The sequence below is a fragment of the Pempheris klunzingeri genome, chromosome 6, assembly GCF_042242105.1.
Source record: "Pempheris klunzingeri isolate RE-2024b chromosome 6, fPemKlu1.hap1, whole genome shotgun sequence".
NCBI classification, from domain to species: Eukaryota; Metazoa; Chordata; class Actinopteri; order Acropomatiformes; family Pempheridae; genus Pempheris; species Pempheris klunzingeri.
Genome location: NC_092017.1, coordinates 3,815,566 through 3,830,578, shown reverse-complemented (window position 1 = coordinate 3,830,578; position 15,013 = coordinate 3,815,566). Strand labels below are relative to the sequence as shown.

Sequence of the window (15,013 nt, the reverse complement as noted above, 5' to 3'; positions counted from 1 at the left end):
TGGTGATCAGCTGGTAGACTTTGGGTCATACCTGCTGGCACTGATAAGCTTGGTTCAGGCAGGACTTTGTGTCGCTGCCATGAAAAAGGTGGTCTGCTCTGGTACAGGCTACACTGAGGCAGAGGCCCTCAGGAATGTGAGAGACCTCTGGCAGGAGAGATCTCCTCCAGATGAGCAGGCAGAAAGAGCCGAGCAGAAAGAGAGCACTGAGCTTAGCTCAGATGACCCTCAGAGGGTCAAGTTTAGTGGGGGTTATCTGGTTTTGTGGTCTGAGGTTGTAGGGTCATGTGCCCCTCCCTGGCCAATGGTGGCTGTAAAGCTGGGTCCAGGGGTGAATTAGCACCTATTTATGCCAATTACCGTATTTTCCGCACTATAAGGCGCACTTAAAAGCCTTTAATTTTCTCAAAAAACGACAGTGCGCCTTGTAATCCGGAGCGCCTTATATATGGACCAATTGGTTAATTGGTTGATCCATACTGGTTGTACACGGCCCCAAAATGGCACCTTCCAAGAGACACGCTTACGACGCAGAGTTCAAGCTCAAGGCTATCGGTCACGCAGTAGAATATGGGAACAGAGCAGCAGCGAGAGAATTCAACATTAATGAATCAATGGTACGGAAGTGGAGGAAGCAAGAAGATGACCTGCGCCAAGTTAAGAAAACTACACAGAGTTTCCGAGGGAACAAAGCGAGATGGCCATAGCTAGAGGACAAACTCGAACAGTGGGTTGTTGAACAGAGAGCAGCAAGTAGAAGCGTCTCTACAGTCACTATTCGAATGAAGGCAACAGCGCTAGCACGGGACATGAACATCGATGAATTTCGAGGCGGTCCTTCTTGGTGCTTTCGTTTCATGAAAAGACGTAATCTCTCCATCCGCACACGAACTACTGTCTCGCAGCAACTGCCAAAAGATTACCAAGAAAAGCTGGTCACTTTCCGCGCATACTGCAAAAAGAAGATCACTGAAAAGAAGATCCGGCCAGAGCACATCACCAACATGGACGAGGTTCCACTCACCTTTGATATTCCCGTGAACCGCACTGTGGAAAAAACGGGGACCAGTACGGTGTCTGTACGCACCACAGGGAATGAGAAGTCATCCTTCACTGTAGTTCTCGCCTGCCAGGCTAATGGCCAGAAACTTCCACCCATGGTTATTTTCAAGAGGAAGACCTTGCCAAAAGAAAACTTTCCAGCCGGCGTCGTCATCAAAGCTAACCCGAAGGGATGGATGAATGAGGAAAAGATGAGTGAGTGGCTGAGAGAAATTTACGTTAGGAGACCGGATGGCTTTTTCCACACAGCTCCGTCCCTATTGGTCTACGACTCCATGCGCGCCCATATCACCGATGCTGTCAAAAAACAAGTGAAGCGAACTAATTCGGAGCTTGCCGTCATTCCGGGTGGATTAACTAAAGAACTCCAGCCGCTAGATATTGGTGTCAACAGGGCGTTCAAAGCTAGACTGCGGACTGCGTGGGAGCAGTGGATGACAGAAGGCGAACACACGTTCACCAAGACGGGGAGACAGCGCCGGGCGAGTTACGCCACTATCTGCCAATGGATCGTGGATGCCTGGGCTGATATATCAGTCTCAACTGTGGTCCGAGCTTTCACGAAGGCAGGAATAATCTCTGAACTGCCAGGCAACAGCAGCGACACTGACTTGGATAATGACGAGAGGGAGCCGGGCAGGTTGGATGCCGTACTCGCCCAACTGTTTAATTCGGACACTGAAGAAGAAGAATTCGAGGGATTCGTGGACGAGGATTGAACTGAAAAAGTGAGCTTTACGTGTTATACGTAACTGAACAATGTTGAGTTATGCACTAACGTTTGATTTAGTGGTATCAGACTGTTTCTTTTACTACGTGTTTACTGAACCAGGGAAAAGTTCCCCTCCACGTTTGGGAGAAGAGTGAGCAAGACTGGGAGATATTGTTTAATATGCACATTAACATTTGAACAACGTTACCATGGGAGTGAACGGAGTTGTCAGAACGCTTAATAAAGTTTGACTTTATCTGACTGTTTTGTTGACATTCCTTTTAGCACAGCTCCATCTAGTGGATGCACAACGCAACCCCAGTCAAACGTTTGACTGCAGTATCTTCTATTCTATGCGCCTTATAATCCAGTGCGCCCTATATATGAAAACAGTTCTAAAATAGGCCATTCATTGAAGGTGTGCTTTATAATCCGGTGCGCCTTATAGTGCGGAAAATACGGTATGACATTTTACACAAATGTCCAAAAAAAATCTAATGATGACATTTTCTATCCAAAAGGCCAATGGTCAACTTCACTGTGACATCATTTGGTTTTGAATAGAAGACCTTTCTGGCAGTTATTCATCACCATCACTCAGGAACAGAAAGGAGATTGTCACCATACTTCTTGCTGGCGTGTGTGACGCATTCACTGTATAGTTTGTAGCTTCTTTGTGTCCAATCACAAATATGGATGTTGCTGCAGAGATGTAGCCCTGATAGGAGACGATGCTTCAATCAGCGTAATTGGCAAACATGTGAACACACACAAGGAATTTGACTATTTTTTTGTTTCTCTTAATGAACTTACACGCAAACAGACATGCAGCAGAACAAGAACATCAAATGAGTTTTACGTCTACATCCATACATTGCAAATCAAACATTTGCCTCAAGTGGCTTCTCAGTCTTTGCAGATAACAACCTTCTCTATCCTTGGATCCTAGAACAATTCTTTCAAAGTCTTCACTACATATATTATCTGAGCCTGGATGGACATGGGTGTAAACTATAACTTGAGGGGTTGGCAGAGGCAGTGTTTCTAGTTCACATTAGGAGCCTACCAGGAAAGAAGGGTATAATGCACTTTGAGCTATGGAAAAGTATATTACACTGAATTTATCAAGGCAACAGGTAAATATGGATGAAGTCTACAGTTGGCATCACACAGGAAACAGGTTGGGATCAAGGGAAGCATCATGTAAATGTACATCTCTGTTAATGATTCCTTACAAGCACAGTGGTAAACATTTCCTCTATGTCCGTGGCAGAGCTTCAGTAATGCAGACCTTGTCGATGAAGAGCCCTTGCTGGGGGAGAGGAGCTGCTCTGTGCCACAGTGGAGGTGCTATGCCAAATACATCAGCTCTCAGCAGATCCTCCTCACCTTCCTCCCTTCTTCCTTCACGGGTACACCTTGAATTTGTTTACTGTAATGTGGCCTTTATGTTGTCAACCACATTCTCATAATGCAGAAGCGTGAGATGTGGATGTTTATTGTGCAGATGTTCTGATGTTGATGGCGTCGGGGATGGAGACAGAGCCTCAGAGTAACATCAGCGCACAGGAGGAAGACACTCTCACTCCCAGCAACAAATCTCAGGCTGACTCCCTGTCTGGCTCCACCGGTGGCCTGGAGCGGTCTGAATCTGGCCTCAGTCTGCCAAGCAAACTGCGGAGGAGCTCCAGCAGTGGACACTTCACTGCCAGGTCCCCTGTGCTCTCACCACGGTCCGAGAGCCAGACGGGACCCGCTGACCAGCAGGACAGCTGGGACAGCAGAGTGTCTGAGACAGAAACCGGGACACCAGGTTCAGGTCAGTCTGATGCTCTTGTCCAGAGTCAACAGATTAGTGTATATTAGTCAAAAATGGGTGAGGGGTCAAAGTTAAACAACACCACACACTTAACTGTAACCACATTACACACATGTACTTCACATAACACGTATGGCTGAACCATTTAGGGAAAATAACAGCTTTTCTAACTTTTCCAGACCTGGGAGAAAAAGAGGGAGTCCAGTTCACTGAACCTCAGACAGCTGATTTCCACATCAGCTTTAGTAGGCAGCTTTCTCAGCAGAGTACCAGTGAGAGCAGCCAATTAAGATGTCCAGTCTATGTCTACAACTGCTCCTTGGAGCACCTGAAGGAGCAGCTTGTACATCCCCACTCCAGCCGCCAACCTAGGGACATCTTCTTCAGGTACTGTGCTCACCTGCAGGAATGCAGTCAAAGGCAGGATCCAAACAGTGAAAGGGAGAGAGTGGTGTTATACACGTGAAAAACCTTTCAGGAAAGACAACGGTGATCCAGATAATGGATTTTAGATTTTGATCTGGCTATCAGCTAATCAGCAAAAAGTGAGACAGTGACTAAATCTTTGCAGTTTTTATTAACTGACTTCTTGTGTTGACAACATGGGAAAATTCTTAAAAGACTTTCTTTTGATTTATTACAACTTGGGTCTTGTTTTTTGGGTTTTTGCCAAAATTCACTAATAATGATATTGTACTTGCCAAGGTCATTTATGAGATCTGGGACTACAATGATGTCACTAACAAGTAGCCAACCCATGTAGAGTAGATAGTAAGTGAATGAAGAATATTTGCAGCATTATATTTAATGTCAAACATCTTCCCACTGGGGGAGACGGACTTTGAGTGTACAGGTTAATGTTGAAGTGGATGTGGATCAGTAGAAATGCTGTTTGAATGGCAGCAGTAGTTGCAGCTAGAGACAGCATAACTTCGGGAGAGTGCTGTGGCAGCAGATTAGCACCGAAAGAATGATCCATAGCACTGACTGCTGTACTTCACCACCATGATTAAATGGTTGTGTAGGATATGTATTGCAGTGAGAGGAGCATGGCATGTCAGTGTAGTGGCAGACCGCCTGCACTAGCTGATAGTCTTCACTTAATATGTGTGCATGCTAGGATTGGGTAATGTAGATAATTTGCCTATGTGCTTATTGACTTACAACATCCATAATGGACCAATTCAACCAGTGGTGATGGAGTTGTGAGCTGAAGTCCAAGCATCCCTTTTTATCCTCTCTCCATTTGTATGGCATGGATCTGTGCTTGGTCCCTTCTCTACACCATCTCCTTTGGTCTGATTATCCACTCACTTGGTTTCTCTTGGCGTTTCTCTGCCGATGATACCAAGCGCTATTCGTCCTTCTCGGCGGTTGGGTATTTGTCTCAACGTGGGTCTCAGCCAGTCTCAGTGATATCTCAAAATGGATGATCTGAATGGACCTTCAGCTCCGTCTCTTTCACACTGAACTGCTGGTGATGCCAGCCAGTTGCTCTGCTCAGAACAACATGAGCATCCATTGTCCATGGAGCAGAATTGAAAGTACTGTGGTTTAGTACCAAATGCATCTTGGGAGTCGTAGATGATGTCTCTCCTTCAGTTTTTGTATCCACAGATTTATGCTTTTGACATCTTGACATCAAGATCCAGATGCTCCCTAATCCATCAGAACATGTTTTGTATTGATGGTTGAACCACATGAGTTTCATTCAGACTGTAGGTTTACAGCCTGTCAGACTGGGCCAAGCTGCCACATATCATCTGTTACTTCTGTTACTTTGGTAAGTCCAGTTTTGTCAAAACTGATAGCAGACAAAGTTAGACGAAGAAGGGCCAAGCTGTAATAAACATGGGTTATCCACGAAATGTATGACATCACGTTCCCATGAATGTTGTCAGAAGTAAGCTGCAGTTAACATGTGTGTCTTTGATTGTCTTCATGTGTGAGAATAGAGCTCAAGATGCTGAACCCTGGGAGATAAATCAGCAGATGAAGTTCAGGTAGAACTGTTTGGTTCTGTTTGTCTGCTCTCCTCCCCTCTCTGAGGTGCTGCCCAGCTTTCATTGGATGCCTCTCAGGTGTTTGTTTGTGTATGGTGGGAAAAGGTTGCTTCTCTACTACTGTAGGCTCCAAAGCCGCCTTCCCTTCCCGGCTTGTCTGGGCCTCCTCCTCAGGCTTCTGTGCAACATGCAACAGTCACGAGTTTACACATAGTTTCCCTCCAAAACGTTTTCCTGACGCTGCTGCAACAATTAGTCATCATCACCAGGAGGTCAGGAAATAAGAAAGAGCTTTTCTATGTCACACCAAAGAAGAAGCAATGCTAAACATGAAGGAACATTTTGATGGAAGGATGGCTGTGTTTGTGCTTTGCTTTGTGCTGGCTGATAGTGAGGAGGGCTATTTGTTTGTGTGGGGCCTTTATCTTTTTCTGCCTGTTAAATCTCATAACACTACATGATGATTGTGTAGTATTGGTCACACAGAAGTCGCTCAGAATGATGAATTATATTACATAATGCATTCTGTCACACCTGCAGCAGCATCGCATCACAGCATCCCTGTCCTCTCTGGACACATCTGCTCGGCTCTCTGGCAGATCAGCCGTGTGGAGTCTGGAGTGAGCCACCAGAGGGATTTTAGACTTTAATATTGTGTAATTTGATCAATATCAAGAAGGCTCATAAATTGGACTTGTTGTCTTTTAAAGAAAACCTTCTTAAATCAAAGTCACCATGAGGTCAAGTCGTAATGTTAAAAAAAGGAGACAAATGAAATGTGGTCAGTAGACAACACAGGCACATAGTAGATGGAATAATAAAATCTCATTTAAAATGAATTTTGCAATGTCATTAAGAAATTTTAATTCATATGAATTAATCTTTTAAATACTGAGCAAACTGAGTATGAAACTGAGCACTTACGATTTGGCAAATGTAAGGATTTTAAAAAATATTCTTAGTTTACTTTGAGTTTTACATTTAAATGCAAATTCATATTAAATGATTTTAGTGTTCTAAGGTGTGCTGTAAGACTACATTTGATCTGGTAGCACACTCCATACATCTGTACATGTTTCTGTTTGGGTTAAGGAGGCTTGTTGTGAAAGTATTGCAAGTGTCGAGCGGAGCGCTGTGCCCGCTGCAGCTTTGCAGCTGAATGTGTGTGTGCTGCAGCAGTTTGTCCTCACTGACCTTTGACACCTCACAACACTTGGCTGCAAATGCACCATCTTTGGCCATCAAGGTCTTTTTTCACCCATTTCAAATCTCTCCCTTCCTGTTGTCCTGATGAATAATTCTTTTCATATGATGCTTCTAAGGCATGCTGTGGAGGTTCAGCTGTCCCTCACAGGCTTGTTGGCTTCTTTGACTTTGTTTACTGAAGTGGAGATCTGGTCCAAAGCTATCTAAGCACTTACACAAAATTACATGGAATGCAATTGTGTGTATTTTTTAAGTGGCATTATATTTCTCATCATGTTAAGGAAATTAAGGAAATGATTGAACAGAAATGTATTAGACAGTGTGAAGTGAAGTTACAGTCCTCCTGGGCTCAGCAGATCTTTCAGGAGGCTTTCTGAGCATGTGTATCTCTTGAGTCATTGACTTTGTTGTGCTGTCATCTTCTGGCAGGTCGCTGTCTCAGGACCGCAGCAGTTCGTCCCCTTGGACTGACCTCCAGGCTCAGCCTCACAAACACAAGGAGCTGGCCAACTACTGCAGCCTGCTGCAAGAGCATTACCACCAGAGCTACGTCAAAGGTGAACCCCCTCCACCAACAACCACTCAGAAGAAATTATGTTTGTCCAAGAGCAGTTACAAAGAGAAAATTCAAACTCTATCAGTCACCATCATCAACGTGTTGGTCCATCTCTCAGTATCTCCTGACTTCTCTTCTCTGTCTGGCTCTCAGCTCGTAGCTCCGTGGTTCCTACTGAAAACGTGGCGTACTTTGATCCAGACTGAAATATCTGGATACCCATGAGATTGGTTGCCGTTAAATTTAATACAAACATTCCTGGACTTTTCTTCTAGCTCCAGCATGATGTTGACTTCATATATCTTTATTAAAATATCTGAACAACTATCCAACTATAGATTGGGTTTTGGTTCACACAGTCTTGGTCCTAAGAGGATGAATTGTAATGAATAGAATTTTATTTCCAGCACTTTTGTTTATTCACTGCACAATGCCAAGCACGTTCTCAGTGTTGGACTGCCTCTTGTCACCGATCCTGTTTGTGATATTCATGGTCAGCTGAGGTGAGGAAAGCGTCCGCTTTGGAGACCTCAGAATTGCATCTCTGCTTTTTGCAGATGATGTGGTTCTGTTGGCTTCCTCAGACCTTCAGCATGCGCTGAGTGTGAAGCGGTTGGGAAGTGGGGGAGTTTAAGTATCTCGGGGTCTTGTAGATAGACAAACAGATTGGTGCAGTGTCAGCAGTAATGTCAGGTCTGTTGTGGTGAAGAGGGAGCTGAGCTGGAAGGCAAAGCTCTTGATTTACCAGTCGATCTATGTTCCAACCCTCACCTATGGTCATGAGCTCTGGGCGATAACTGAAAGAACGAGATTGCGGATACAAGTGGCCGAAATGAGTTTCCTCCGCTCCGTAGGGTGTCTGGGCTCAGCCTTAGAGACAGGTTGAGGAGCTCGGAGTAGAGCCGCTGCTCCTTCTCATTGAAAGTGAAGGATAATGGATGGATGGACTTTTGTTTATGACCTGGCAATGATGACCTTCCCATCAGCCTTGGCTATACTTGTTTGAGATCTAATAATATCAACCAATGTGCTGTGGTCTGGTTGAAACCTTGACTGGAAAACATCCATGCTTAAAAATGGGAGGATTGGACAGTTAAAGCAAAGCTATTCTTTAAAAAAAAAACAAAAAACAAAGAAGTAAAGTGTGTGTGACAGAGCGCTGTGGTCCTCAGGTGTGTACCGCAGCCTGCAGCAGTCCTACAAAATCAGCTCCCAGGATGTCCTGATGGCCATGGACTACTGTGAAGAATCCCTGCAGGAGATCGACATCACCTCTTTCCTGCAGACCCTCTGTGGGCACATCAGGGTCTTCAGGGAGCGTGGTGAGGCTGGAGCAAATTCAAAACCTTCAAGGAGTCCTGCCACCTTTATCATTGGTGAGGTTGAGGCGGATCGACCAAATCACAGGGCTGCTGTGGCCTCCTCGTCCAGGTGTGTACAGATCTATATGAAGCATAAGCAACTTGTACATCTGTCTACATAATTGCGAGGGTCCGCAAGTGTCTGCGTGATGTACATTTGCTGTCTGTTTGTGATAAACTGATTGCTAATGTAAGGAGTTCTTAAATTCAATCAATCAATGCTTTGAATTCAGCCAGTTTGAGTTGTGAGCCGGTTGTGAGGTTGTGATATTTCTGGCAACAGTATTGAAATGGAGGATGCCAGTGAAGCTGAGTCTAGAGGGAAGTCCTCCGCTCCTACATTTCCACTGGTCATGGAGGAGCCCAAGACTGCCAAGATCCCAGAGTTCCCTCTGACACTGCTGCAGACTCAGCCCAAGTGTGAAGTGTATCCAGCTCTGCACAAAATAATCCAGGTAATGTTTCACTTCTTCTGGCCCAACAAGTTCATGCCTAGAATCCCATGTCAACACAGACTCTTAAGCTAACAAGGTGAAACTGATTTAATTCAAGCTGAAACATATAATCACTTGACAGGATAAATTCATGGAGATCCTGTCTCAGTATTTCAAAGCTGTGCCCTCCAATCCACACTACTACTTCTACTGCCCGCCGTCATCCAAGAGAGACGTGAGTGAACTAAGTTTGGTTTTCATCTCCTGCTGTTATCTTGTGTTTCAGCCAGACTGACTTTGCTTTGCTTTCAGAACTCGTTCACGGTAAACATGTGTATCAGGCATTATATTGAGAAGAAGGAAGAGGCTCTAGAGTCACACTGGCTGCCTTAGATTGCACTTCGCTGGTTCTTGTCTAAAGAAACACTAAAAGATGAACGGTTATCACATGCACAAGTCAGCCTCTGACATCATTCAATTAAAATGAATGCTGGCTTAGAAAGAGAAACCATCTATTATCCCCACATGACTGCTGCTGTTGGTGAGCCTGGATGAAGCTTTGCTCTGTGGCCTGTCTCCTCAGGAGGACTCAGAGGACGGTGACACTGGGAGGAGAGCCAGTGAGGAGCTGGTGTCAGAGGCTGAGCCAGCTACTGAGGACGGTGAGACGTGTTCCACAATGTCACGCTTAAATTATTTCTGTACTTTTGAACTATTTCATAGTAGCTAGGGTCCATTATATTGTTTAAGCTGACAAGACATTCACGTTCAGTACAGAGAAAAGATCTCATTTTATGTTAGCTGAGACTTCATCACACCAGAAGGAGGAAGTAAGGTCAGCTTGGCAAAAGACGAGGGTTAGAATGGTTTTCTGGCCATGCTGCTGATAATGCTGTGTGAAATACTCCTCAGCCAAGAGGAATCAACTTGGGCTTCTCTTGTAGAAAACATGTCGGGCTGCTGCATCATGACGGAGAGCGACACAGATCTGGTGGTGGAGTATGAGAGGCATCCAGGCACCGGCTTCCACGGAGAGGGTGAAGACCAGTCCCTGTCAGACTCCAACACTGTCAACCAGGACCAGGACTCCTTCAGCATCCTGGAGGGAGACTCCCTGCTGGAGCCCGAGGCACCTCAGCTGGACATGCCCCCGCTGTTTGTTCATGTCACCTGCTCTGTCAATATGAGGAGCTGCCACGGCTCCACGCCCATACGGACTCTGCCAACCTGCCTTGGTGAGTGCAGCCTTGATCACATCCTCCCTTCCCAGAATGGGGACACAAAGTTAACACGTGACAGGTCAGGTTCCTCCCATATTAAAGAAGGCTTTCCCATATTCTAAAGATGTTTCAAGAAGTGTCAGCCTTCATTCTTTCATTTAAACAGCTGCTGTGTTTCCATCCCCCCTCTATAAAAGTGATTGGTGAACCTTTGCTTCTGCTGCAGTGCTTACTTCAGTTTTTTGATGGCAGGTGAGATTATTTCCTGCCTGGAGAATGCTGAAGCCTTACAGTGTGTGGATTTGAATGAGCTCTCAGTCACATTAGATATTTTTGTCCTGACGCTACCTCTGGAGATCGAAGTCATGGCGGATTTCCATCACAACAGGTGAGTCAAAGCATGACCTAGAAGGGTTTTTGGGCATTTTGTGTTTGATTTCAGATTTTTTTAAGCTTGCTGATCACACAGCGGTATTAAAGTTTCTTTGTGGAGTACCACTGAGCCTGAACACATGCTGGATGTGTTTCTTTTCTCATAAAACATCATCAAAGATGACTCTAAACCTGGAGGCAGACCTGAAGTCTTTCTCTGTCTGGTATTTTTTAACATGTTTAACAGCTACGTTTTTTGGCACATTACAAGTGAACAACAATCAAAAAATTGATTGGAAAATATTTTGATAATCGATACATTTTATCAATGAAATTGCCAATAATTCAGTGGTAGAAGCTTCCCCACTGTGAAGGTTTGCTGCTTTGCTCTGGTTGCCGTTGGAAACTGAATATCTTTGGACTGTTGGTTAGATAGAACAAGCAGACTGAACATGAACATGCTCTGAGAAACTACAATGGAAACTTTTTTCACTGTTTCAAGTGAGTGTTTTAAGAGATGAATTGATTGATTGAGAAAATGCAAAGATTAATTTTGTCAGATTAGTTGATAGTGAAAGTCATTAACCACAGGCTGGATTTGGGTGCTGTGCATGAGAAACGGAACAGGGCTCCACAGAGAAATCCTCTACACAGTAAGGTTAGGAAAAGCAGAAGACATGCACAGGAAGCTGTGACCTCCCTGGACCCACAGTGAACGTCTTGTGTTGTGATGTGATGTGATGATGATGATGCGGCTCCATGCTGTGTGTGTGGGTGATGAAACCATGGTGTGGCACGTCAGGGCTCCTCTCTGTGTGCAGGTACACCTCAGAGAGCAGTGTGTCCCTGAATCGGTCACCAGGACAGCCGTCCTCCTATCACTCGGACGAGGAGCTGATGGCTGTGTTGGACAGTCTGAGGGGGGGCAGTGCTGATGGGTGAGTTTGTTCTACAGGACAATACAGATTCTGACTCTGTCAATCAGCAGAGGTGTCTGTCTTTCTGATATCTGTCTTGCCTTCCATCAGGGTCTCTGGTGATCCTTTAGCCAAACTCCCACTTCCTCATAAGTTAGCAATTCTGGCCACAATGGACGAGGTGAGTCTTATTCTCCCACACGTGAGCTATCGAGGCTGCAGCACAATACACCAAACCATTAATCCAACATCTAGAAGAGAGGAGCATCACTTATTAGCTTTACCCACATATCACAGTCATTCACACAGTTCTCAGATACATGTTCAGACAGAAGGGCATCAGATCTAATGTGTATATTTCCCCAGATGTGTTTACTGATGTCAGTGTCACATACAGTATGTTGTCTTCACAGAGGGACATGAACGTTCTCTGAACAGGACAGTGGTTTAACTCATTTAGGTGGTGTAACACAACAGAGGGACATTTTTCTTGTAATTTTTAATCAGATTACAAAATAGGGAATGTGGAAGCTTCCTATCTTGAAGCCATTTGCTGACTGATTTCCACCTGTACGTATGAAATGATGAGGTTACCATGACATTTAGTGAGCATGTCCACTTCTCACATTCTGAACATTCTACAAGCTTTCCTTTAGCACCTCCTTTAGGACCATGTTTTCTTACTGACCTAAATACAAACATGTTCAGCATGTAATGTTCACTGCTGGTAAAAGTACCTAAATGCTCCAGTTTTCTGTTGACTGATCCTGGAAATGCATCTTTGTTATGAGAGCTACAGCTTTTAGGAGCTGCTCAGAAGCTTTAGGGTTGTACGCATGTGGATGTCGTCATGTATTTCTGTGCTTATTGTACATCCCAAATAGGGATGAGCATTTCTTGCTTTTGCTCTGTGTGTGTCAGATCCGCTGGCTGCTGGAGGATGAGATTGTATCTGCTCTGCGTCACTCTCGGGTCATCGGCTCGGCCACACTGCATAAAGTCGCCGAGCACGTTCTACGCTCCAGCGGTCGACCGCACTGTCACTGTGAAGATGTCCCACTGCAGTTTGTCTTCGGGCCTGAGCAGTCTTTGGAAAAATTCAGAGAGGCAAGCAACACACACACACACAGACGCACTTATACACTGGCATGTATTGTTTTGAATGAATAGAGCCAAAGAAAGCTGAACTCAGCTGAACATGTTGTAATGAATGGCCGGACCGAACACCTACTATTAACATCCTGGTCCCGGTGGACCTTAACCTCGACATCTGTTAGAGAGCGTGTTTCCAGCTGTGAGTGCTGAGTATGACGTGCTTTTGTACTGATGGAATTGGTGCAATCTGAGGTTCAACAGTCGACCGGTGCCTCCTGTCCAGCACCTGGGCATTGCAGATTGGGTGTATTGGTAAAATGTACAAACTTTCAGTTGTGTTCAATGAACAACTCAAACAAGAACACTTGAAATAGCTTGACACAACTAATATTACAGGTGGTTTCTCCAAATTGAACACAAAATGCCACTTTTAATAACTGCTGCAGTCTCAGAATTATTCACCCCTTCTTCATAAGCATCCTTAGTACTCAGTAGAGCACCTTTTGCTGTTCTGACCTGCTGCAAACGTGATGAATATTCAGACACCAGGTTCTGACAGCGTTCCTGAGGAATCTTCTCCCATTCCTCATGGACAACAGCCTCCAGCTCTCTAGTGTTCTTGGGCTTGTGTGCTGCCCAAGAACAGCCTTCTTCAAACCCCACCAGAGATTTTCTATGGGATTGAGGTCAGGCGACTGTGACGGCCAGTCTAGTATCTTCCAGGACTTTTTCTGAAGCCAAGTCTTGGTGGACTTTGAGGTATGTTTGGGATCATTGTCCTGTTTGAAGGTCCAGTGACGCCCAAGCTTCAGCTTCCTCACAGACGACCTGGTGCTTTCTCCTGGCTTTCCTGACACGTGATTGAATCCATGTTGCCCTCCAAACGCTGCAGGTTTCCAGAGCCAGAAGAAGCAAAGCAGCCCCAGAACATCACTGAGCCACCGCCATGCTTCACTGTAGACAGGGTGTTGTTTTCAGCGTCTGCCTAATTTTTCCTCCTCCAGACATACTGCTGATCCACAGACCTGAAAAGTTCTAGTTTTGTTTCATTGCAGAACAGAATTCCCAAACTTCTGTGCCTTATATCGTTTCCAGCATATTGGAGCTGACTTGTCAAGTTTGTAACTTTTTCCAATACACCTGAACAATTTTTGGTGCAGCAGAACCAGAGCTTTGAGAAGACACAGTGCAGTGAGAAGGGGATTTTTTTTGTATCTGATATAATACTGATGCAGCACATTACATGGATTAAATGCCATGAATTTTATTATTTTCAGGACCAATTGTGTTTTACCTTGTGGTGTATCCTCTTTAATCCTGCTTGGCCACTTAAAAAAGACTCCTCTTTTCTTGGTGCAGTATAAGAAAACTCCATACTTGTGTATAGTAGAACATATGTGTGTATCAGGGCCTGAGCTCACTATGTTTCTGTATGATTATTATCCTGCAGGAGTTCCGCAGAATGGCATTTTCTGGCTATGTGTTGAATGGAGAACAGGACAGCTTCTATTACATGTCCCTGAGCAGACTGCACCCTCAGAGGATCCACGCCTCTAAGAGGCTGTCTGAGAGCACAGCAGACCCCCCACAACACACCAGCCCCTGCAGTGCTGGAGCACAGGTGGAGGAGGTGATGCTGGAAGTTGAAGCGGAGGGTCAGGCAGCAGAGGCAGACAGCGAGGTCAGAACAGAACACGTAAGATCTGCTTTTGTGTAATCACTCTGTGTTGTTTTCAGTGAGGTGTCCTGTGATTCTTGATGGTGAACCTAGCAGACACCTCCTGGGATCAAATGTTCAAATGTACTACCATATAAACAATGAATTCCTCAAAGGAAACTGGATAGTTTCACACATCCCCGCCTGATTCTGTGTGTGTGTATTCAGTGTGTGCATGTCATGTCATGTCCTTTGTTGAATTACACTCCTTTTTATTGAACTCTGTCCAGCTGCAGAGTGAAGACAAGAAGTCTGTCAGTGTAGCTGCTGATGCTCCAGGGGACACAACTGCTGAAGCCGGTGAACCAATCAGAGCCTCCGTTGACACCGTTCCTCAGAGCTCAGCTAGCATGGTGGGGGACAGAGGTCAGCCCAGTACCCCCCAACTCCAGACTGAACGCTGCACGGAAGCCACCTCGCCCCCTAAGACGCCATCCAGTGTCAGCCTGGCTGAGTCCACACATTCAGCCTCTCACAGTGAGTCCAGCAGACACTCTGCATCAGGTCAGGTACCACAGTGGGAAAACAGCCTGCCACCA

At 45.2% G+C, this 15,013-nt stretch overlaps 1 protein-coding gene across 1 annotated transcript in view; it reads left to right on the top strand.

The window, feature by feature from the left end:
* The window catches only part of szt2 (SZT2 subunit of KICSTOR complex), a 101,604-nt gene that overhangs the window by 21,232 nt on the left and 65,359 nt on the right, over positions 1–15,013 (top strand). The window contains exons 24-38 of the mRNA XM_070831567.1: positions 3,048–3,186; positions 3,282–3,593; positions 3,773–3,980; positions 7,232–7,359; positions 8,531–8,789; positions 9,003–9,174; positions 9,296–9,388; positions 9,737–9,815; positions 10,098–10,388; positions 10,626–10,761; positions 11,567–11,683; positions 11,774–11,843; positions 12,584–12,769; positions 14,208–14,453; positions 14,711–14,951. Coding sequence (XP_070687668.1) covers positions 3,048–3,186; positions 3,282–3,593; positions 3,773–3,980; positions 7,232–7,359; positions 8,531–8,789; positions 9,003–9,174; positions 9,296–9,388; positions 9,737–9,815; positions 10,098–10,388; positions 10,626–10,761; positions 11,567–11,683; positions 11,774–11,843; positions 12,584–12,769; positions 14,208–14,453; positions 14,711–14,951 — 2,677 coding nt within the window. The remainder of the gene's footprint in view (positions 1–3,047; positions 3,187–3,281; positions 3,594–3,772; positions 3,981–7,231; positions 7,360–8,530; positions 8,790–9,002; positions 9,175–9,295; positions 9,389–9,736; positions 9,816–10,097; positions 10,389–10,625; positions 10,762–11,566; positions 11,684–11,773; positions 11,844–12,583; positions 12,770–14,207; positions 14,454–14,710; positions 14,952–15,013) is intronic.